The sequence below is a fragment of the Carassius gibelio genome, chromosome A11 (assembly GCF_023724105.1).
Source record: "Carassius gibelio isolate Cgi1373 ecotype wild population from Czech Republic chromosome A11, carGib1.2-hapl.c, whole genome shotgun sequence".
Taxonomy (NCBI): domain Eukaryota; kingdom Metazoa; phylum Chordata; class Actinopteri; order Cypriniformes; family Cyprinidae; genus Carassius; species Carassius gibelio.
The window spans coordinates 22,321,953-22,343,458 of record NC_068381.1 but is presented as its reverse complement, the minus strand read 5'-3'; the positions used below and the strand labels follow the sequence as shown (position 1 = coordinate 22,343,458).

Genomic DNA, 21,506 nt, shown 5'->3' with positions numbered 1-21,506 from the left:
GATGTCATGTGACTCATAAGAGTACATAGAAACTTTATTTTTAGGTGTCTTGAAGCCAAATGAGAGGGCGAAGTAATGTCAGGGGGGTATGAAGTGCTATCGGGTTACCATGGATCAATAAGAGCAAAGCTAAGCATAGCTTCAGTGTAACAGGAGAGCAGGAGCTCAGTTTTTCAGCTGTGGAGAGCTGAATGATTCAGTCCATTTCTGTTTGGCTCTCACATGCATCTAAGCATCTCCTGTCAGCAGATTGGTCTTATTTGAGTTGATGATCATCGTCTTTGACTTCGTAGTAAAGTCTCCTGATGAGGAGATGATGAGGGGACTACTATATTCTACACTCATTCATTGCAGTTAAAGACTGAACTTAAAAAAGCTGGAGAAAAATTAGAAAAATGGTCTCCATTTACAGAAAACCCTGAATTTTTACACAGTGGTGGAATATTGCATATATTATATTGTATATATTCACAATTTTATGATAAACACATATAATCCAAACTAATAAAAGTTTTTGGCTGCATGGCATGTTTTGATTTGCACATCTGAGAGATATTACAGTGTCGTTTGGCCATGCATGCTCACAGACACGTGAAGAGAAAGAATTAGCTGATATACCATTTGGGGCTAGTGGAAGTAGTGATGATTATGTTAATGTCAAGTGTATAATCTGTAAAATAAACTACATATTGATATTCCTGAGAGTGAGAGCTTCCATTAGATATGTGACTTGTCTATGTTTGTGTGATATAAACATGAAATTTACTATTATTCATATGATTTTCTCAAGAGAGGGGGGTCAAATTCAGACCTTATAATGTTCTTTCACGTAACATAAATGCAAAAGTGATTGGGTCTCTATGAAAGCTGAGGTTCTGAGCTTTTAAAAGATACCATATACTGCATGTCTAGTTTTGTGCTCCACAGATTTCTACATAATTATTATGATGATGCAATATTTGACTCGCACGTGGGTTCAACTGAGGCTGTAGAGCTGAAGAGGTTAAAGGAAGCACCAAACATTACCAAGCTGAGACCTCAGTCGCAGTGGAGTGCAATGGAGTTTCCCCAGAAGTGTGTCAACGCAGGAACATGTTTCAGTGTTTGATGATGCCACGAGTTATTACAGACACTAGGAGTTTAAGAGCATGAAGTCTCAGTTCAGCTTTCCCTCAAGAAGCTGTAAAATCCCTGTTAAAATGAGCAGAAACAGTCCAGCTGCCGTGTCAGCAGAAACAGACAGAGAGGAAGATTAGATGACACTGTTTATACTCATCTGTGGATGCAGTGTGCTTCACTTTCTTGTAAGATACACATGTAACGAAGGGGAAATTCAATCAACTTCAATCTTATATAATAGAAAAATGAAGGAAATGCAAGTTCACTGACAACAGAAAATGGTTTATCTTTGAAGAAGGCTTTGCGTTTACTTTTTTTTTGTCAATCGTAATATTAATGAGTTAAAGGCCTTTTGAAGTGCAGTTTTATCTCTCACCGGTAGATGGTCCTAAGACGCCTTTTGAAAAACATGTTTGCGTTTACTCATGACCTCGTGATCATTTCCAGACGTCTTTCAAAGTACTTTCTAGTTAACACCGAGAGTATACTAAGAAATACAAATAAATAAGTAAATAAACCCACATGCGACATTCCTCCTTATCAAGCGTATGTGTGATTTGTCATCGCTTGGCGCGCCGGAAGTTGTGCACACGTCATATCCACGCGTCGTGCTTTGCTCACCGTTGGTCTCACGCAGGATTGAACGTCTGAACTACAAACATGGTAAAATATATATTATTCTTTAGTTAGTGAATTTTGAATGATCATATTTGTATTGGTGTACATTTATAAAAGTAATCACGTCGCTTTTGTCTGAAAATGAATGAATCTACTGTAATAAGAAGCGAATCTCAAGAGCGGAGTAATTTCACCGTTAACGGAAGTTTTCAAATAAACAGATTTAATAATAAACATAACGTTACATGACGGAGCTCCTCTAATCGGATACTTATAAGACTCTGAAGTTTGAGAGACATTTTCATAAGAATAGATATCTTATGTTATACCATAGTGTTACATGTGAGCACTTAAACACAACCTGTTTTAATGAACTATTTTTATTATTTGTTTTTAGGCTCGAAACGCAGAGAAGGCCATGTAAGTGTTTTCTCTCTAACGTTATATTTCTCTGGTTTGATTTGTCAGATCTCTAGCAATGCTGTCTCTTTACTTTTCAGGACGGCTCTGGCCAGGTTTCGTCAAGCCCAGCTCGAAGAGGGAAAGATTAAAGTGAGACTTTATCATCTAAACACTGATGTGATGATTGAGAGCATCTCTGATCTTCACCTGATCATATGACACTTTATCACCTAACACTGATGTGATGAGAGATCTGTTTCTGTGTTCACCTGATCATATGACACTTTCGCAGGAGAGAAGACCTTTCCTTGCTTCAGAGTGTAACGAGTTACCCAAAGCAGAGAAGTGGAGGAGACAGGTCAGGAATCACACACTAGCGCTGCTTCTGATAGATACCGCTTACATGCATATTAACTCACAAACATCTTTCATACACTTCTAGATTATCAGTGAGATTTCAAAGAAAGTCGCCCAGATTCAGAACGGTGAGAATATATATATATATATATATATATATGTCAAGATTGAATGTCCATGTGGTGTTTACTGAGTGAACCCCTGTCTGCCTGTCTTCCTCAGCTGGTTTGGGTGAGTTTAAGATTCGTGACTTGAATGATGAAATCAACAAACTGCTCCGAGAGAAAGGCCACTGGGAAGTGCGGATCAAGGAGCTGGGAGGCCCGGACTATAGGGTAAGAATATCAGTGCTGAACTATGAGTGTTAGTGCACCTGTTGGTCTGTTTCAGCTCTAATCATACTGCATTTAATGCATATGGATGCTGTATTAAATCAAATAAAGGACTGATCTGTCGTCTGAATCAGTGTGTGTGTGCAAACACAAGGATTCTTTATTTTATTTGTATTTTTTTACAGTGTTTTTACAGCATCTATAGTGAGGTGCAAATAGTTCAGTTTTGCACTTGTTCCAGTTTTATTAACATATTAAACTAATCTCAGAAAACGAACACAAGAATGTTTCAGTGTTAGGTTTGTTTTTTTCCGAGTTAACCCGAGCAATGTCACACATTTACATTATGTGGTTAGTGGCTTAACAAAAGTAAAATATCTGAAATATCTCTTCATTGTTTTATATATATATATATTCTTGTAAATCATATAATCTTTGTTTTATGTCCACATGTGAGTCGCAGACTGTGCAGTGTATTTGCGTCTTGGCAGTATTTGGTGTCTGTGTCTGTGTTTGACAGAGAGTGGGGCCGAAGATGTTGGATCATGAGGGTAAAGAGGTGCCGGGAAACAGAGGATACAAGTATTTCGGTGCGGCCAAAGACTTACCAGGAGTTAGAGAGCTGTTCGAAAAAGAGCGTAAGTTCAGTCACACAACACAACATTTGATCTTTGTGTGATGATATGATGCAGCGGAGAGGTTAATGATATCTCTGGTTTAATGAAGCATTGGGACTTCCTGTGAATTATTGATGTCAGCATGTTTTGGCGCTCGATTCCTCGGGCCAGCATGACATGATCATCTGAATCTGTGTGATTTCTCATTGCAGCTGTGCCAGCACCCAGAAAAACCCGCGGTGAGCTGATGAAGGAAATAGATGCTGACTATTATGGTTATAGAGATGAGGACGACGGTGTTTTAGTGCCGCTGGAGCAGGAGTATGAGAAACAAGGTGGGCAAGATCAGCTGAACACCAGACACACAGGCTGACCGATACTGATGTTTGTGATTGACCTGATTACAAGATGGTCATGTTTCTTTATTTAGCATTCAAGACAACAATACTGCAATACAGCAATGTCAAGTTTGAAGCGTAAGGTAGATTACTGGGAGTCATTTAATGCGTCTACATTAAAAAGCAGAAGTGAATGTGTCCAAGTAATGTTCATTTCACGGATGAACAGTTCAAGATAATCATACAATATAAGGATCATAAAGCTAGATAACATGAATTAATTTCAGCCAGAAGCTCATTAAAGCGATTTATAATGATTACAAATGAAGTATCGTTAACTTAAAGTAATAACATGAAGCATATGCAATTTTGTAGGAAGTAAAACTAGAAGATCAGCAAATAAAAATGAAAATAATAGAGAACAAAAAGAGTAAAAGAGGTAGCAGAGGATGTGATAAACACACACTACCTGTCAAACCTTTAAATGACATTAGTTTAGTTTCTGAAAGACATCCGTTCTGCTCACCAAGGCTGCATTTATTTGACGAAAAAAAGAGTACAAAGTGTAATGTTGTGAAATATTATTATAATTTCAAATATCTGTTTTCTGTGTGAATCTGTGTTAAAGTGTAATGTATTTCTGTGATGCTCCGCTGTATTTTCAGCATCATTCCTCCAGTCTTCAGTGTCACATGATCTTCAGAAATCATTCTGATATGATGATTTACTGCTCGAGAAACATTTCTGATTATTATCAGTGTTGAACACAGTTGTGCTGCTCAATGTTTTTGTGGAAACTGTGATATATGCAGCCATTCAAAACTTTAGGGTGTGTATGAATAAAGAATACTTGCACATTAAATGTTTGTGACAGTATAAACATTTATAATGCTATGAAAGATTTTTAGTTTAAATAAACGCTGTTCTTTTGAAATAACTATTCATCTGTGAATCCTGAAAAATAAAATGCATCACAGTTTCCTCATAAATATTAATGATGATGAGGGTTATGATGGTTTCTGAAGGATAACGTGACCTTTGATTGTTGTACATTACATTCACACAGAAAACAATTATTTGAAATGGTAATAATATTTGACAACATTGCTGTTTTTACTCTATATTTCAATAAATAAATGCAGCCTTGCTAATTTTCTTCAGACCGGTTGTCTGTATGTGTCAGGGCTGTCAAAGTTAACATGTGACATATGTGCAGTTTATTATACAATATCTTATTTGATAGTGCAAAAATAATTTTCTAGCATGGGACAAAAACAGTATAATCAGCATGTCATAACTAATTAATTTAGTGCTTTTGATTTAGGTTTTTATTCATTTATTTTATGTTAGTTTACTTTTTAACAAAGTGTTTCTCTCACATCCATGGATCTGACTCGTACAGAAATCACCACATCCATCAGGACACGGATCAAATTGATTTTGCAGTGCTTATTAATGAATCAAACCCAGATTACATGTGTAATAAAAATATAAAATCATTTAATTGTGATCAAAGCTCAACAAATGATGGATTGGGATGTTAATGTGAACCCCTTTGGGAGACTGCATCTTTACACACTGTATGTAAACCTGGCCATAGATTGAGAGGGAAGCTGATTTTAGTAGTACTACTACTATAATTATTATTATTATGCCATTACATATGAATATTTTGTGCTGAAGGCAGGAGTAAATCAGCTGCCTCACTCACTTAACTTGAGTTAGTGCTGAAGATCATTAGCAAGAGCAGAAGCAGCACGTGTTTTGGGCTCCCCGTGCCTTCAGATGAACCGAACCACCACAAGACCCCTCTGAAACCAGATTCAGGGTGTTCTAGACGCTCACACACTGGCATCATCCGGATGAAGCACTGCATTGTGTGAATGTACGCTGTGGTACAGTTGTGGCATTGTGTGCTGATAGCATTTCCTGACATGTGTTTCCCATTTGAGTCTGTTAAGCCAATGCCAGACGTGCAGCTGCAGGTTTGGAGCGACTCATCTGAAGCATCCCTCTGCAGCTGACTGTCCAGTGACCTGAAGCACACGCTCGCACAATTAAGTGTGTAACTCTGAGTCACATATAATGCACAAGTGTTAATCCTGATTTGTGTTTTCTGGTCCGGCAGTCATAGCAGAGGCTGTTGAGAAATGGAAAGCAGACAAAGAGGCTCGATTAGCTGTTGGTGGAGGTGTGAAAGACACAGAAGAAGAAGAGGAATATATTTACGCTGTCCGAGATGAAGAGGTAAACCTCTCCGTCCGTGCTGCTCTGTTTAATTCAGTTTCTCCCTCTACATTTATTACATTTGTCTGATGGTGTAATGTATTTTGAGCAGTCTGATGATGAAATGGGAGAACAGATGGAGGGAGAAGATGGTTCACAGGCGTTCATCGCTCATGTTCCTGTTCCCACGCAGAAGGAGGTTTGTTTCAGTTTGACAAAATGAAAGAGAAATGAAAGTACCATTATTTACTTTCCAAGCCCACATGACATCCAGGAAATACAAAAGAAGAATTTATGAGAATCCAATAGTAGTCCAAATGATTTATGCACCATATTTCGAGTCATTTTTTTCTTTAAAATTTTTTGTTATTTATTCTCAAAATTTAACTTAAGTAAACTTTTCACTAAAGCTTTCAATTCACGGTCAGTTTGAGACTATTGTGAACTAAAACAGAAAAAAAACAGTCTCCTTTGAGAATTTTGTGTTGAAATAACAATTATAGTTTTTGGGTGAACCATTTCTTTAATCAGAACATTTAAAATGAGTAAAGTAAAGTAAAACTCTGTTAAAATAATGTTCTTGTGGCTGACAGATTGAGGAGGCCCTGGTGAGACGGAAGAAGATGGAGCTGCTGCAGAAATACGCCAGCGAGAGTTTGATGGCACAGAGTGAAGAGGCCAAAGCACTGCTCGGTTTATAGTGGCATCTGAAGCAACGCTGAGCACGAGACGAGCGATCACGTGTGCTGTATTAGAAACAGAGCTGATGAGGCTGAAGATGCTTCTGAACAGTAGTGTTCAAACCAGCACAAACAAATGAAAATATCTGTCTAGATTAATTTGAGATGATCAGTGTGATGCTGAGGTTAACATCTAGTTGTTAAGCTGTGTAACATCTGTGCTATTTGGACCATACTCTTGACATCGGTGTTATGCTGATTGTGTCAAATTGTGCGTTACATTTAAGTATGAAACTTTTTATTTTTTGCAAATTGGTTCTTGAAAATGGAAAAACAACTTAATTTGTTCATCCTTCATTTGTTCAGCCTGTGAAAGGACAAACAATCTCTGTAAATATTTTGTATACCATGTTCACTTACACTTCTGGGACAAGTAAAATGATTTTTTTTACAATATCTGTATGCTGTTAATGTGCTTCTTTTGTAAATGCATGTGAAAGTACTAATATTAGATTAAGGTCCAAACCAGTCTCTGATGAGAGACGATCTGGTTCATGTGACCAGCCAGACTGAAGTCACTCAGATAAACCACAGTCACATTTACACAATCAGAGCTAAATCTAATATCCTTGTGCTGCCAAAGTGTCTTTCTTCTGCAGTGATATAATACAGGCTTTGTGTCTTTTTTATAATCCCAAAAATTCTGTGATCAAATTCACTTTTTTTTACATTTTAAATAACAGTATAAATTAGACATTAAGATAAGCTTCAATGGCATGTTTTCCGCTATTTTTTGTGATATGACACGGCAGACAAAATCAAAGTTCATCATGGAATCATCTCTGAGCTCTGATTTTATTTTATTGATTGATAGATGCACTTAGGAACTTGGCATCAGTGTTATCTGTGGTTATTGACTTTATATAGACACAATTTGTTCTTCATCTTTAGGCTATATAAAGTTATAATAACTCTTTATTAGTAGTAGTTTCTAATAGTTGCTGATATTTTAAGTGTGTAAAACAATTAATAAATAAATATAAATACAGAACGCAAGTTTAAAGTAACAGAAAGAAACCATTTCCTCACCTTAAGATTCGTGTTTTCTTTTATTTATTGGATTCATTATTTTAAAATCACGTGTTTTAGTGTAGATGACGTCACTAGTAGCCTACTTCCACATCTGCCGCAGTAGTAGGCTTTGTTTCGATTAGTACACCCTCCCCCTCCAAATCACCATGTTTTCTTTTTAATAAAGACGGTTTATCTTTGTGGGACCATCTATTGCTAATGTAAGACGGCTAGCGTCTCGAAGTGAACAGCAGTGTGGTCTATCTAGGGGAGGTTGGTTCAGTGTGGATGGGGGTGTCTCATTTCCCCGTTTGCCGGCGAGAGGGCTGTGTTTCCTGCTGGACTCGGACCACCTCCTCTCTGTCGTCACATCACACCGCTACAAAGCTTCATGGAGACACTGGACGCAGTCGACTCCGGCCAGAAAAGCGTCGCATCGAAATGAAGATGTTTCTGAACGCGTTGCTGAGGTCTGCGAGCGGCGCGGGCTCGCGACATGTGCGGCAGCAGCGCGTCGCGACGCTGGGGAGACGCGGACTCTGCAGTAAGGTAGAGGACGTGTTTACATTCCTACATCAGCATCATGTGATGTTTGCTGGATCCATTGTTAGTGTCCATTTAAAACAGGAGCGTTTAACTGTCAGTAATGCTTGTTCAGTCCGTGTCTGGGGGCTTTTACATTTCCTAATTGTTATTCCACAGGGAGGATCTCGCTTGAGGATGAACTCTTTTTCTTTCATCCCCCCCCTCTAAGTTCTTGATGAATGTGTGTATTTGCTCCGTCACTAGTGGAGCGTGATTTCTCGAGTCCTGCTGAAAGCGTGTGGTTCCTCTCGGGTTTAAGGCACACAGTGTACAGCTGTGGAGTTATTGATCCGTGTGTCACACTGAGACTCACACTGTCTGCAGTGCTTTAGATTCACAAGCAGTGCCCTGACATCTAACAATATCCCCAGTTACTGCATTTTAAATGCCTAACATTATATTTTGATCCTGTCCTCTTGTTTATGTCATTACAGTGTAACTACAAAGTTAGTATTTTGTAGCTCTGAGCAAAAGCAGTACCATATGCTTGCATGATCTGTCAATAGTTTTTTGTTATAATACATTACAGATTATATTCTGACTAGTTCATATGTCTGATAGCTAAAAAAACAAAAAAAGTATATTAATTTTCAATATTTTATTAATATGCAAACAGTGATGACGGGCCCAAGCCCATTGGCACAATCAAATACCTGGTGGCACAACAGGCAAAACCCCTCTGCAATCCTCTACAGACACCTTGACACTTGAATCGGCATTGGACAGTATATTTTTTATTTTTCTGGCCAGATTGAAATACTGTATATATATAGAATTTCGTTTTATATATATATATATATATATATTAAAGGTTTGTAAAATGACAGCTTTTTAATGATCTGAAAATGCACTTTTAACATCAGTCAGTAAAGCAGTATAACATGATAATCAATCAATTATTATTTAATAATATAAGTTTAGTAATTAGAATTAAATCGTGCTAACCATGTATGAATACAAATTAGTCATTTTAACTGAACTTAGGGCTGGTGGGGATGCTTTTATTGGTCATTCAGTGTTTCTGTAAAAAAATTGGGAGAAAGTAACAATACTACTGATAAGATACTACTACTAATAATAATTAATGTGCAGCCGGGTTCATGAATATTACCAGGTTGTGTGTGTTCACTTGAACTGATTCGCTGAAATCAAAAATGAGATGATGATAGGTGAGCCAATGAGATGGCCGATGCTATCATTAATACAGATGTGTGGAATATCATGAATTTCTAAAGCTGTTAGAGGTTTAGAAATAGTTTTTAAGATATCAAGAATCCCTTTGCAGCTTGTGAATGTTTTGACATAATTCTGATGAAGTTTGAAGAAAATCAAGGAAAAATTACAGGCTGATTTCAAAGCATTTTAAAAATGACACACTTCTTGCTGCCAGTTGGTGGCACTATAACTTGAATATAAGTTACTATGACTCCTGATGATTACATCTGTGTGATCTCCCTAATACAACAAACTGCTCGATCAAAATCTGACAATGTGTGCAATAGTTATTAGACACTTTCTGTTTATCATTTCTCATCACAAATTTGTCGCCTCACCACGGCCAAACGATTCGAGATCTCAAAAAACCCTTGGCAATTTTGCATCCCCTATTTCTTGAGGTCATGTTGACCAAGTTTCAGTAGAAAATCCAAGAAGGAGTATTGCAAATGCCAACGCGTGTGGTTTTCACAAAACCCTGAATGGCCGACTTCCTGTTGAGATCTTTACATCTTAGGGCTGTAAAAAAAATAACAAATAAAATCGAATTTTGAATATTCATTGAATTTGAAATAAAAATCCAGATTTCAAGATGCGATGATGATGTAAGTGTCATTGCATTTGAATGTTTTGTTAGCTTATCCAGTTGAACTCACTAGATCCAGTGCTGTTACACAGTTCATTCAGAAAAAGGGAACATTGATGCAGAGAAGATGTTGTTTACATCAAAACTGAAACCAAGCTGTTCACACACAACACATATTCATCACATTTTCTGGAGGAATATCTCTCACCGTTGCACTCTCGTGTTTATAGTTCAGGTTTAAAGTATTAAGTTCAACTTAATAAAAACATGTCTCGAGACTCCCGTCCCACCGCATCTCGTGTTTTTAAATGAAAAATGACTCTTTGTGATTAGTTTTTGGTTCTTTATATCAAACTATACATACATACATGTTGCTGATTTGATTCTAATTGTTTTAAGCAGCTTTATTAATTATATATGGTTTATAAACATTAGAACGCATTAAACATTACGCAAAGATAGTTGTGTTAATCTAATGCTTTGCAGAAACGTGCATTGCTAATATTTAGCTCAATGCCTCCTCTTGTGGCCTCAGGTGAGAAGCCAAAAGAGTTTTTTCCCGCTAACTGAAATTAAATTTGAATATAATTTGAATATTGATAATATTTAATTACAAAATTCGAATTTAGTTTTTCAGCCATTTTGACAGCCCTGCTATGTTTATGAATTTTGTTGACATATGAATCTCAGTCCGGCCCTGAATGCCACAGTTCTCTAACATGTGCAAAGTTAACATTTTGCAGATACCACAAAGAGTATGTAAAATTGTGACCATATATATATATGTAAAAGTGTAAAAAAATGTAGAATGAAAGAAAAAATATTTAAAATGTTCCTAAAAGATGAATCGTATCTGAAATAACACTGAATTGACTATAATTTTTGAAGTCAATATCAAAAGTAAAAGCGTGTGTCTGTTATCAAGGTCTCAGCAGTTTGTTTGTTGATCATGCGATTCATTAGACACACAGTGAAGCCAAACCTCTTCCTCATACTGAAGATGTGTGTATCTTAAGAAAAACAGAAAGTCTGTCTGGATAATAAACATCATGCAGTTGCTATGGCCTTGCTGTGCTCTGTTTGTAAAGTCTAGTCTTCTGTCATATGTAAGAGCCGGAGTGACATCGATGGCTTTTTACAGAGAGAGAAACACTAAAGCTCCCTAAGGGCAAGTGCAGCTGTTTTATTTGAGCAGACTGAAGCGAACCGGCCGTAATCCTCAAGTGATCACAGACTGAAGACATGTTAGGGACAAATGTCCAGCGGGGGTCAAGTGTGACGCAGCATCATCTTCTCTTGTGCGTAATCATGTGCCATCTAATCTGACTTGGGAAAGAGAAATCTTGGAATGAGGTTATGCATTGTGTAGGCGGCCTAGTATTTTATTCAGTTAGATAATGTTTTCATTTTATTATATCTTTATTACATTTTGCCAAAGCATCAATTTAAACATTCGGTATCGCTTTCTTTACATGTAAAACAGTTATAACAGTAAATAATGTTTAATTACAAGCACCTAACACTAAAACCCCAAACCTAAAGTAAACACATGATGTTAATTAATTATATTTATGTTATCATGTTATGTTTTAAAACATCAATACACTTCTTTGTGTAATTACATTGTATAAAGGACACCTTAAAATAAATGGACTAAACACTTTTATTTACGTGGAACTTTCTCTGGCAAACTTGAGGCTGTTGCGAAATCTTTTGTTCTCACGTGAAACTCCTGATTGTGTAGATTCCCGTTGAAATGAATGGATTTCTCTAAATGTGATCGCACCTTTAGTCAAAGAGTCACTTTATGACTGAATCTCATGACACCTGACAAGAACTATTTCATCCCCAAATCAAAATCGATTTATTATAAAGGATATATATATATATATATATGAAGGTGTCAAGTGAGTCACTCACTCAGTCACTCGTGCATTGCTTTATGTAACAAAAACATACACTGCTATTATTGTAATAAGTAACAGAAATAAATATTTGTCTTCATTTTGAACTCGAAATGTAGTTATTTGGGTTTAATGTTCATAATATACATATATATATATATATATATATACGTTTTTCTTTCTTTTTTTTTCACTGCTTCCATGCAGGGTTATTACTTTTAACTGAAACTTTTTTATTACACATTTCTCATTTTCATTTAGTTTAACTTGATGTACTATAATAACCAGAACAAAAAATGAGATAAAAATTAATACAATCTAAACATATTTTAAAAACCCGAAAACACACACACAACAACAACAATAATAATAGTAATAATAATTATTTTAAAATAAAATAAAAACTTGTTCCATGTTATTTTTTTCAACTTGAATGTGTAACAATTGTGATTACAGTCAGAGATACGAGATTCCCAGGTGCACACAAAGGCATTATACTCTTAAACTGGGCTGTAATGGTGCACACATTGCACAGTTGCTCAGTGTTCAGGGCACGGTTTGGCTTCGAAACAGCAGCGTGAGCGAAGCATCTGTCTTTAGGGGCCTGACAGTGGAGCACAGACAAGCTTAGTATACTTTGAGTGACTTACAGCAATAACAATCATGTGCAAAACCTAGTCCTGTGTGCATCACTTCCTTTAATTCCTCTTCCTGATGTTGTAATCTCCTCAGCAGTCTGAGCCGAGCTTTGGGTTGCTGTTCGACATCGATGGCGTCTTGGTGCGAGGAAAGACCCCCATCCCAGCAGCAAAGAGAGCTTTCCAGAAGCTGGTGGACGCAAATGGACAGTTTGTGGTTCCGGTTGTCTTTGTCACCAACGCTGGCAACTGTTTACGACAGAAGAAGGCCGATCAGCTGTCTCACATACTGGGTGTTCCTGTGAGTCCTGCTCGCTTCATGCATGCACTGCAACTGTGTGTTTCCATTCAGCTTGATTCTCAGTTCACTGAAGGCATGATGAATCAAAGTAGCCTTGATATGTTGACATTTGATCTCCTCCATGAACTTTTCTACATAGACTGCTTTAATAAGTGTTGAGATTTTTGAACGAACACTGTTTTGATTGAGTAGGATTTACTTGAAAAAAGCTTGAAAACAATAATAACTCAAGAAAATTGGAAAGTAAAAGCCTAAACATAATTATTAGTAGCTTTAAATATAATTTTCTAAGTTAAGTTTGGAATTCCCAGTAAATTTTTATTGACTCTTTGTTTGTAAATTTTACTTAAGTAATGTTTATCACTGTAGTAGTTCACTACACTGAAAAAAAAAACAATACTGGTTTATTTTTTATTTTGTGCAAGTTTTCGCAAAACAAATATTTTAAAATTTAAGTATTGAATTCAGTCAAATCAGTAAATAAGCAAGTAGACAGCTTGCTATTCTTTTAACATAATATGCCCACTCAGTGTAATTATTAGTGAATAGTGTTTGTTTGTGTAGAAAATGAACACCAGATATCACAAAACAGTAAGTTACTAAACCTAACAACAAAAGCAACCATAAAACGGTGTAAATACAACTCGAAAACATTGAAACATTTAACCTTTTTAATTATTTCTGCCCCAGGGCATGATGGGAAATATGGGATCATAATTTTGGTATTTACTTAAAGAATCCTTGTAAACATAACAATTCAAAGTAACAAATACTTATAAGTTCAAACTTTAACTTCTACAAGCATAAATTGAGTACTAATATAGAATTTACTTTAAAAAAAAATTAATTGTTGCCTGATATAAATTAATGTAAAAAATTACATTAGTTTTTATGTACTATTTGCATCAACACAAACAATTTTTATCAGTGCACATTAGTTTTTTTTCCATGAACCAGTGGGTCTGAACACAATCAGCAGAATAAAAGTGTATATCCTCTGTCTGCCAGAAGATGGCACTGGTGGCACAGCAGAAATAGAGCTGTTTACAGTAACCACTGCACTTTAAACACTGCTTTATCTTACAGTACACTTGCTCAATGCTGAGCAATTCAGGACAATCAAAGATGGCTTTAATGAGAATTCAAATATTGTGGTTTATTGTCAAACTGATAACCGTTTCATCCCTAGAATCCTCTGGGTTTGGTCATTGCACCAAACCATAAAGCATTTATGTATGGTTTTCAACTATTGATCTGGATGTTAATCTGCTTGTTTGATTTGTAGATATCGCAAGACCAGGTCATGATGTCTCACAGCCCTTTGCGAATGTTCAAGAAATATCACGACAAGTACGTGCTGGTGTCCGGACAAGGTCCTGTGCTCGACATCGCCAAAAAGTATCCTTCCCTTACCAGTGTCTTCAGCTTCCTCTCTGTTGACCCGATGGCTGCTTTTTAGTGAAATAAATATACAGAGCGCAAGAGGTTTGTAAAAACAACCACACTGGGATTTTTGGCCAAATCCTGTTGCCCTAGTTTGAACAAAGCCACATGGTAGAAGACGGCCAAACATGAGTTTCTGGAGTTGTGTAACAAGTGCTTGGATTAATGACAGCAGGATGGACAGCTAGGACATGAGCGAAACAAATGAAACAATCCCAGATTTGAACAGGGATGTGAATGACCTCTGAGAGAAAGCCGTTATCTGTGGTCTGTGTGATTATGACCAGCAGCTCAGTGGTATCATTAGATGCGCCTGTATTATAATGTGATAGTATTCACAAGCTTTCCACGAGGATAAAGGATTATCGTAATCCCCCAAATCTCCTGTATTTGTTTGTGAATACAAATGGATTTGAATCATTAAAACAGTGATAATGACTTTTAGGTTAATCCACGTGTCAGATGAATTCTTGACTCACTGAATCAGTGTGGGCTTCACAAACGTGGTCAGTATCGACATGCTGCGTGAATCTTTCCCTCTGCTGGACATGGTGGACCACAACAGACGGCCCAAACTACCCGTGAGTCGTTAAGTTACACATCTTATATAAATGACGACGGATGTAAACATTTGGTCTGCTTTGTATCTTTTGATTATTATTTACTAAATTAACTTTATTTTGTAACCAGTTCTGACATTGATTCTTCAGGGCAGAGACACTCTTCCTAGGTTTCTGCAGAATGTGCTTGTGTTATTCCCCGTCAGGTCAGGTTAGAGCAGGTGAAACACTGATGTAATGTGAAGAGATTGGCCAGAGGCAGTGATGAGGAGGTTATTCATAGGATAAAACACAAGAATAGAGGATTATGCTGAATTCACAGATTTTGAATGTGTATTTGAAGAATTTAAAATGGTTTGTACTTGTATATAGTCTCATAACAAAGCTTTTGTTCTATGAGGGAATCAGTTGCTGGATAGTTTATGACGTATAATAGAGGATACTTTCCTTGTTGTTTCAGTCTTCACCTGTGGTGAACCTCCCCAGAGTTGAAGGTAAGATATTTCTGGATAGTTTTGCTGATTTGGTGCTTCACTGTGAAACATGGCATGGTTCTACTTTAACCATATATAGCTTTACCAATAATTAGGGGCCAAGCAACGAAGGTGCGTAGGCACCTATTGTATTTGTTCCCGTTCTTCTTATTATTATTCCTTCTTCCGACTAGGAGTCTATGGCAGCCCATAGAACCGATTGCGGGAAAGTTGTAATGGTTTGACATTCTGATAGAGGACAGTGCCAACATTAAGTACACCAATTTTGGTGTGTCTAAGTCATTCCCTCTAGCGCCACCAACTGTCCAAATTTTCACTTTATATTTTGAACCGTAAGGCCAATCAACAAAATTCGATTATCGATTTGATTGCACCATATGAAGTCATTTTCCGTCATAGAAATATGGCCGCCATTTTGAACTTTTTTAAAAACGTACTTTTTCGAACTCGTCCTAGAAGGTTGGTCCGATTTACACGAAAATTGTACCAGATCATCTTCAGTCAGTGCTGACCAAAAGTTATGGAATTCAAATAGAATCGTCAAACTGTTTCCGATAAACACTCGGGCAACTTTTACATAGCGCTTTCAAAAACAGTCGTAAGGCTGTATCTCTGCAACGATTTATCGTATTCAGACCAAACTTGGAACAAGTTATAACAAGCATGACCTGAGGCTACATGCTGCATTTCGACGCAGCGCCACCTACTGGTACGGAGATATGAAAAATTATTATTTTTGCTTAACAGTTTATCCAAAAATCATATTGATCATGTTAGATTCAGGGCAACATGCTGAGTCAACTGATATCCAATTTCACCAATTCGGCCATTTTGACTGTCAGCCATTTTGAATTTTGTGCTAAAATGCTGTATTTTAAGAACGCATCAACGGATTGTTACGAAACATGGTATGGGTCATCAGCACAATGTCCTGAAGGAGCGTGAGAAGTTTAGAAACAAATGGATTGGTGTAATATTACGAAACTCAGAATGTGCCAACAACACCATCCCCTGAATGTACTCAAAATATTTTGAAACAAAACCGTTGTTGCACACCACAGCGACGAATTTGAGGCATGATGCCCAAATGACCCTTCAGGCTTTATCTCTGCAATGGCTTGGCATATTGACACCCAACTTTGCGTGTGTCATTGACACGTCACACAGAGTACATCAAATTGATTTGATAACCGCGCCATAATTGGTCAAACTTGATAAGCCAAGTAATCATGCTACTAGAGGTTGTATTTGATTTTTTTAGCCATTTAAATTACAATAATACTAAAATTTCTGTTATCGCTCATTAATGAATTTGGTGTGATGCTCCATGCCATGCTTACCTCCTAAATTTACCGTTGGAGTGCTTGGCCCCGTAATTGCTGCTTGCAGCTATATTTATTATTATTATTTTTTGATACATGCACAAAATTACAGAGCCCCGCACATGACATGCAAGAAAAAATAAATAAATTGTGCGCAAGATTTACTAATTCGTTCCCTCAATTTACTATTGCGTTCGCTCGATTTGCTAAATCGTGCGCACAATTTATAAATCAAGCGAATGCAATAGTAAATCGAGGGAAATCAATAGTAATCGAGTGCACGTTTTAGTAAATTGAGGGAACTAATTAGTAAATCTTGCGCACAATTTATTTATTTTTTCTTGCATGTCATGTGCGGGGCTCCGTACAAAATTATATTTAAAAAAAAAATGTGTTCTTGTAGTCTTTAAACGAAAGCATGTAAGACATTTATAATTTTACAAAAGATTTCTATTTCAAATGACTGCTGTTCTTTTGAACTCTAGCATCAGAGAATCCTGAAAAATAAAATGCATCATGGTTTCCACAAAAACATTGGGCAGCACGACAGTGTTCAACATTGATAATAATCAGAAATGTTTCTTGAGCAGTAAATCCTCATATTATTCTGATTTCTGAAGATCATGTGACACTGAAGACTGGAGGAATGATGCTGAAAATACAGATTTAATCAAAGGAATAAATCACACTTTAACAGAGTTTCACCTAGAAAGCTATAATAATATTTCACAATATTACTGTTTTTGCAAATTAAAAAAATCTCACTGACCCCAAATTTTGAATGGTAGTCTACATGTACTTGATATTTATTAAGCTGGAACCTGTATTATAAAAGAAAAATCAAACAATAAAGTAGTCAAATAAATAATAGAGTGTAGTTTTTGTTTCTGAATTGTCTCTCCTCTCCTGTTACTCTAGCTGTAGTTCTGTTTGGGGAGCCCATTCGATGGGAAACCAACTTACAGCTCATCATCGATGTGCTTCTGACCAACGGCAATCTGAGCAATGCCTATGAAACCACTCACTCCACTCACCTGCCGCTCTTGGCCTGCAACATGGATCTGATGTGGATGGCAGAGGCACATTCACCGAGGTGAGTTATTAGGGGAGACTGCGGCTAGTTCTCACACTTCTTACACCAGTCAATATCTCTAAGCAGAGGGAAAAATCAGTTCCTGTATTGATTCAACGTTTAAAGTCTGTTAAACACATATTTACATTTTGTGACACTGTGCTCAAGCAGCAGTTTTATTGTGTTTGCTTGTTGCAACATCCATAAAGGACTTAGAATCTCTTATACACTCTTAAAAATAAAGCTTTATTGGCTCTGATGGTTCCATGAAGAACATTTAACAGCCATGGAAACTTTCCATCGCACCAACGGTTCTTTGTAGTGGTAAAAAAGATTATTTAGATTATTAAAATGTTCTGTTCACTAAGAAAGTAATGGTTCTTTCAAGAGCTGTTTACTGAAAGGTTCTTCTTCTTTGGCATCGCTGTGAAATCACACTTTAGGAACCTTTATGATGGATCTCACATGCTGGTAAATGCATTCTGCTCATATATACACGTAGACAATGTAGGTATGATGCATTGAAGTGAACAGTAGTGGCACACTGAGCAAAGATCTGAGATTGACAATCTCCCATCTACAGATTCGGTCACGGCACTTTCATGGTGTGTTTGGAGAACATCTATAAGAAGATCACTGGCAAAGACCTGAAGTACGAGGCCCTCATGGGGAAGCCCAGTGAACTCACCTACCACTTTGCTGAGTTCCTCATTAGAGAGCAAGCTGCTGAGAGAGGCTGGAGCGCGCCGATCAGATCCCTGTATGCTATCGGGTGAGACACACTGTATAACTGTCCTAAGTGCGGATGTGAGAGGGTCTCAAATATGAAACACAAAATCTACCCCATATTATGCTTTGGATATTATTTCTCATATCCAGTTTCCGTAGCAAAATATACAGTGCTATGCAAATGTCTTAGGCGTGTTTGATTTTTTCCATACATTCCTTTTTTAATAAAATATTCAGATTTTTGACAAATGGTCCACATACATACCTGATCTAGGAGTTGTTCAGTATGAAATGAAGAGATGAAACATCTTAAGACACTTGGAGAAATTTAGCATTGTGAAAAGTTTCAGGCAATTGTGAAAAAAATAAAGTAAGCGTGTTTTCAAAAATAATGCCATAGACAGATTTTATCACTTAACTTCTAACAACTAAATCAGTATTTGATATTACTATCCTTTAGTTCTGTTCTTATTAAAATTGCAAGTAGTTCTCCCAGCATGACATATGCACACTGAAGCAAAATATATAAAACAACTGTTTTAAAACACACACACACACACATATATATGTAAAAGAATCTAACATCATTTTCTAATTTTGCACAGTACATGTCTGATCATAATAGTTTGGGGAATAGTTCACCTAAAAAGGGAAATTTGTTGTTTCAAATAACATCCAAGATGTAGATTTGGAGAATGTGTCATTGCATCAGTGTCTCATCAGTGGATGCTCTGCAGTGAATGGGTGCCGTCAGAATGAGAGTCCAAACAGCTGATAAAAACATCACAATAATCCACAGCACTCCAGTCCATCAGTTAATGACATACACAGCGAAAAGCTTTGTGAAAGTAATAAGCAAATTCATCAATATGTTTTTAGCTTCAAAAAGTTGCTTCCATCTAAAATATGAGTCCATAATGTATAACGCTTCAAAGAATGAAAATAAAACTAGTCACAGATTTGTTTAGATCCGTTTAAACACTGCTTGATCTGTGCAGATTTCTCTCCTGATTCAGACCAGAACACCGTTTCACTGGAGGAACGTTATTATGGATTACGGTCTTGTTTTTAGCCAGAAGCCTAAATGATAAATTCATGACAAACACACAGCTTTTGTCTTCTCCAGATGTTCACTGATGGACTGGAATGCTGTGGATTATTGTGATGTTTTTATCAGACTCTCATTCTGACGGCACCCATTCACTGCAGAGCATGCATGGATGAGACACTGATGCAATGACACATTTCTAGAAAACCTGATGAAGAAACAAACTCCTCTACATCTGGGATGAACTGAGGAAAATTTTTGGGTGAACTACTCCTTTAAGGGCTACAACTCATTTTGTGGACAGTAATATTTAGAGGCCAAGCACAGAAAGTTTGTACATATCACTTAGTTTTCTTGCTGTAAGTCTATTGCCCTCTAGAACTGTGAAAACTGATGCCGTTCTTGATCTCACGCTTGTTCTGGCTTCAAACTTTTTTTACTCCTTTCTCTTTATTTCCCTGGTGTAAAACTCACTACATAAGCACTGGAAACATGACAGCTGAAGTAATTCACAAAGCAACAGATATCCTGTGCTGGGCCCCATCTTACGCTCACAAACATCAGTTATGAACAACTGAATACATTCACGAATACAAATAATAAATGTACAACAAATCAACCATGACAGAAAAAAACAGAATACCAAACGTGTCTGTCAAATTCAAGAAATAGACATTTTTAGGAATGAATTGCTAATCTTCTATATGCATTTAGGGACAACCTGATGACTGATATTTATGGTGCCAACCTCTACAACCGCTACCTCGATGAGCGCATGGCCAGGAAGTCCACCAAAGCAGTGGCAAACATGGTGACTGGAGCGGGGACGCCCGCCAGCGTCCCTCAGGAGGTGGACATGGACAACGGCTGGGAGAGTGAGCTTGCGTCGCCCTCCGCCACGTCCTGCAAGTCCATCCTGGTGTGCACAGGCGTCTACAACCCCCACATGGACTTACCGAAAGACGCCAGCCAGTGCATCAAAGAGACAGTCTTCCACGGCCACCGTGACTTCCGCTTCGACCCCGCTCTGGTGGAGCCGGAGAAGATCGTGGAGGACGTGGACGCTGCTGTGGAGCTCATCTTTGAGATGGAGAAGTTCGGGACCGCCGTTTAGTGACGTATATATAGTGATGTTAATATCAACAGTCTGTATGAATCCGCCTTTCCATCTTAGTATCTGTTTTATGGAGAAGACCTCCACAGAGAAGCACAATGAGAAACAGGAGCGATCGTTAAAGATCTCGAGGCATTTAGCTTTACTGGATAGCATGATTTCATTTTACCTGTCAAGTGTTCGTGGTCCAACAGTATTTTTCAGACGCTCTGACTGAACAGATCTGCAGTTTCTACTCTCTAGTGTGAGTAGAGAGGCCACTGAGTCATGATTAGACTGATGTGGGAGGAATAACATGAGGGAAAACTGTGGCAGAAGCCCAGAATGGATTGAATCTGTGACCTTCTGGAAGCAGTACTCCTCTGCACCCCTGGATCGCAAGGGCTATCAGTCTGCCTTTTTAATAGACCATTAGTACTTTATCATTTTTTTCACAGTTAGTTTAACATCATATTACAGTAACTTGCTGTTTTGTCGTTTTAGCATTACAGGTCATTTTTATGGAGTTGTTTGTGTAATACCTCATATTAATTCATCATGTTCAGTATTGTTATCTTCGTTGTGCCATTATTACACAGGTAACTGTTACACTGTTATGCCTCCATTATTTTTTTTATTAGCTTATTTAATGTTTGTTTGGTTACTGTTACACTGTAACATTATGGTGAGATTTGCACTGAGACAAAACAACCTGCAGAAAATAAAAGCCATCCACTTGGATTTCTTCTCTTTTTT

General features: G+C 37.3%; 2 protein-coding genes across 3 annotated transcripts; both read left to right on the top strand.

Moving 5' to 3' along the window:
- Window positions 1-1,657: 1,657 nt before the first annotated feature.
- isy1 (ISY1 splicing factor homolog) lies at window positions 1,658-7,145 on the top strand. The gene is made up of 11 exons (XM_052610465.1): window positions 1,658-1,782; window positions 2,135-2,157; window positions 2,238-2,289; window positions 2,432-2,497; window positions 2,582-2,624; window positions 2,719-2,831; window positions 3,349-3,466; window positions 3,658-3,780; window positions 5,912-6,030; window positions 6,122-6,208; window positions 6,603-7,145. Exons 1-11 carry the CDS (start codon window positions 1,780-1,782, stop codon window positions 6,708-6,710), a joined length of 855 nt encoding a protein of 284 aa, XP_052466425.1. The 5' UTR covers window positions 1,658-1,779; the 3' UTR covers window positions 6,711-7,145.
- A 783-nt stretch (window positions 7,146-7,928) lies between these two features.
- zgc:77375 (uncharacterized protein LOC402927 homolog) lies at window positions 7,929-21,491 on the top strand. 2 transcript variants are annotated; one of them, XM_052610463.1, is made up of 8 exons: window positions 7,929-8,309; window positions 12,786-12,989; window positions 14,275-14,387; window positions 14,920-15,013; window positions 15,453-15,486; window positions 17,727-17,901; window positions 18,464-18,652; window positions 20,372-21,491. In XM_052610463.1, the coding sequence occupies exons 1-8, from the start codon at window positions 8,049-8,051 to the stop codon at window positions 20,769-20,771; spliced, it is 1,470 nt and encodes a 489-aa protein (XP_052466423.1). In that variant the 5' UTR covers window positions 7,929-8,048; the 3' UTR covers window positions 20,772-21,491. The 2 variants fall into 2 exon arrangements, with proteins under 2 accessions (XP_052466423.1, XP_052466422.1); XM_052610462.1 differs by having other exon boundaries at window positions 7,940-8,309; window positions 12,783-12,989.
- Window positions 21,492-21,506: the final 15 nt, after the last annotated feature.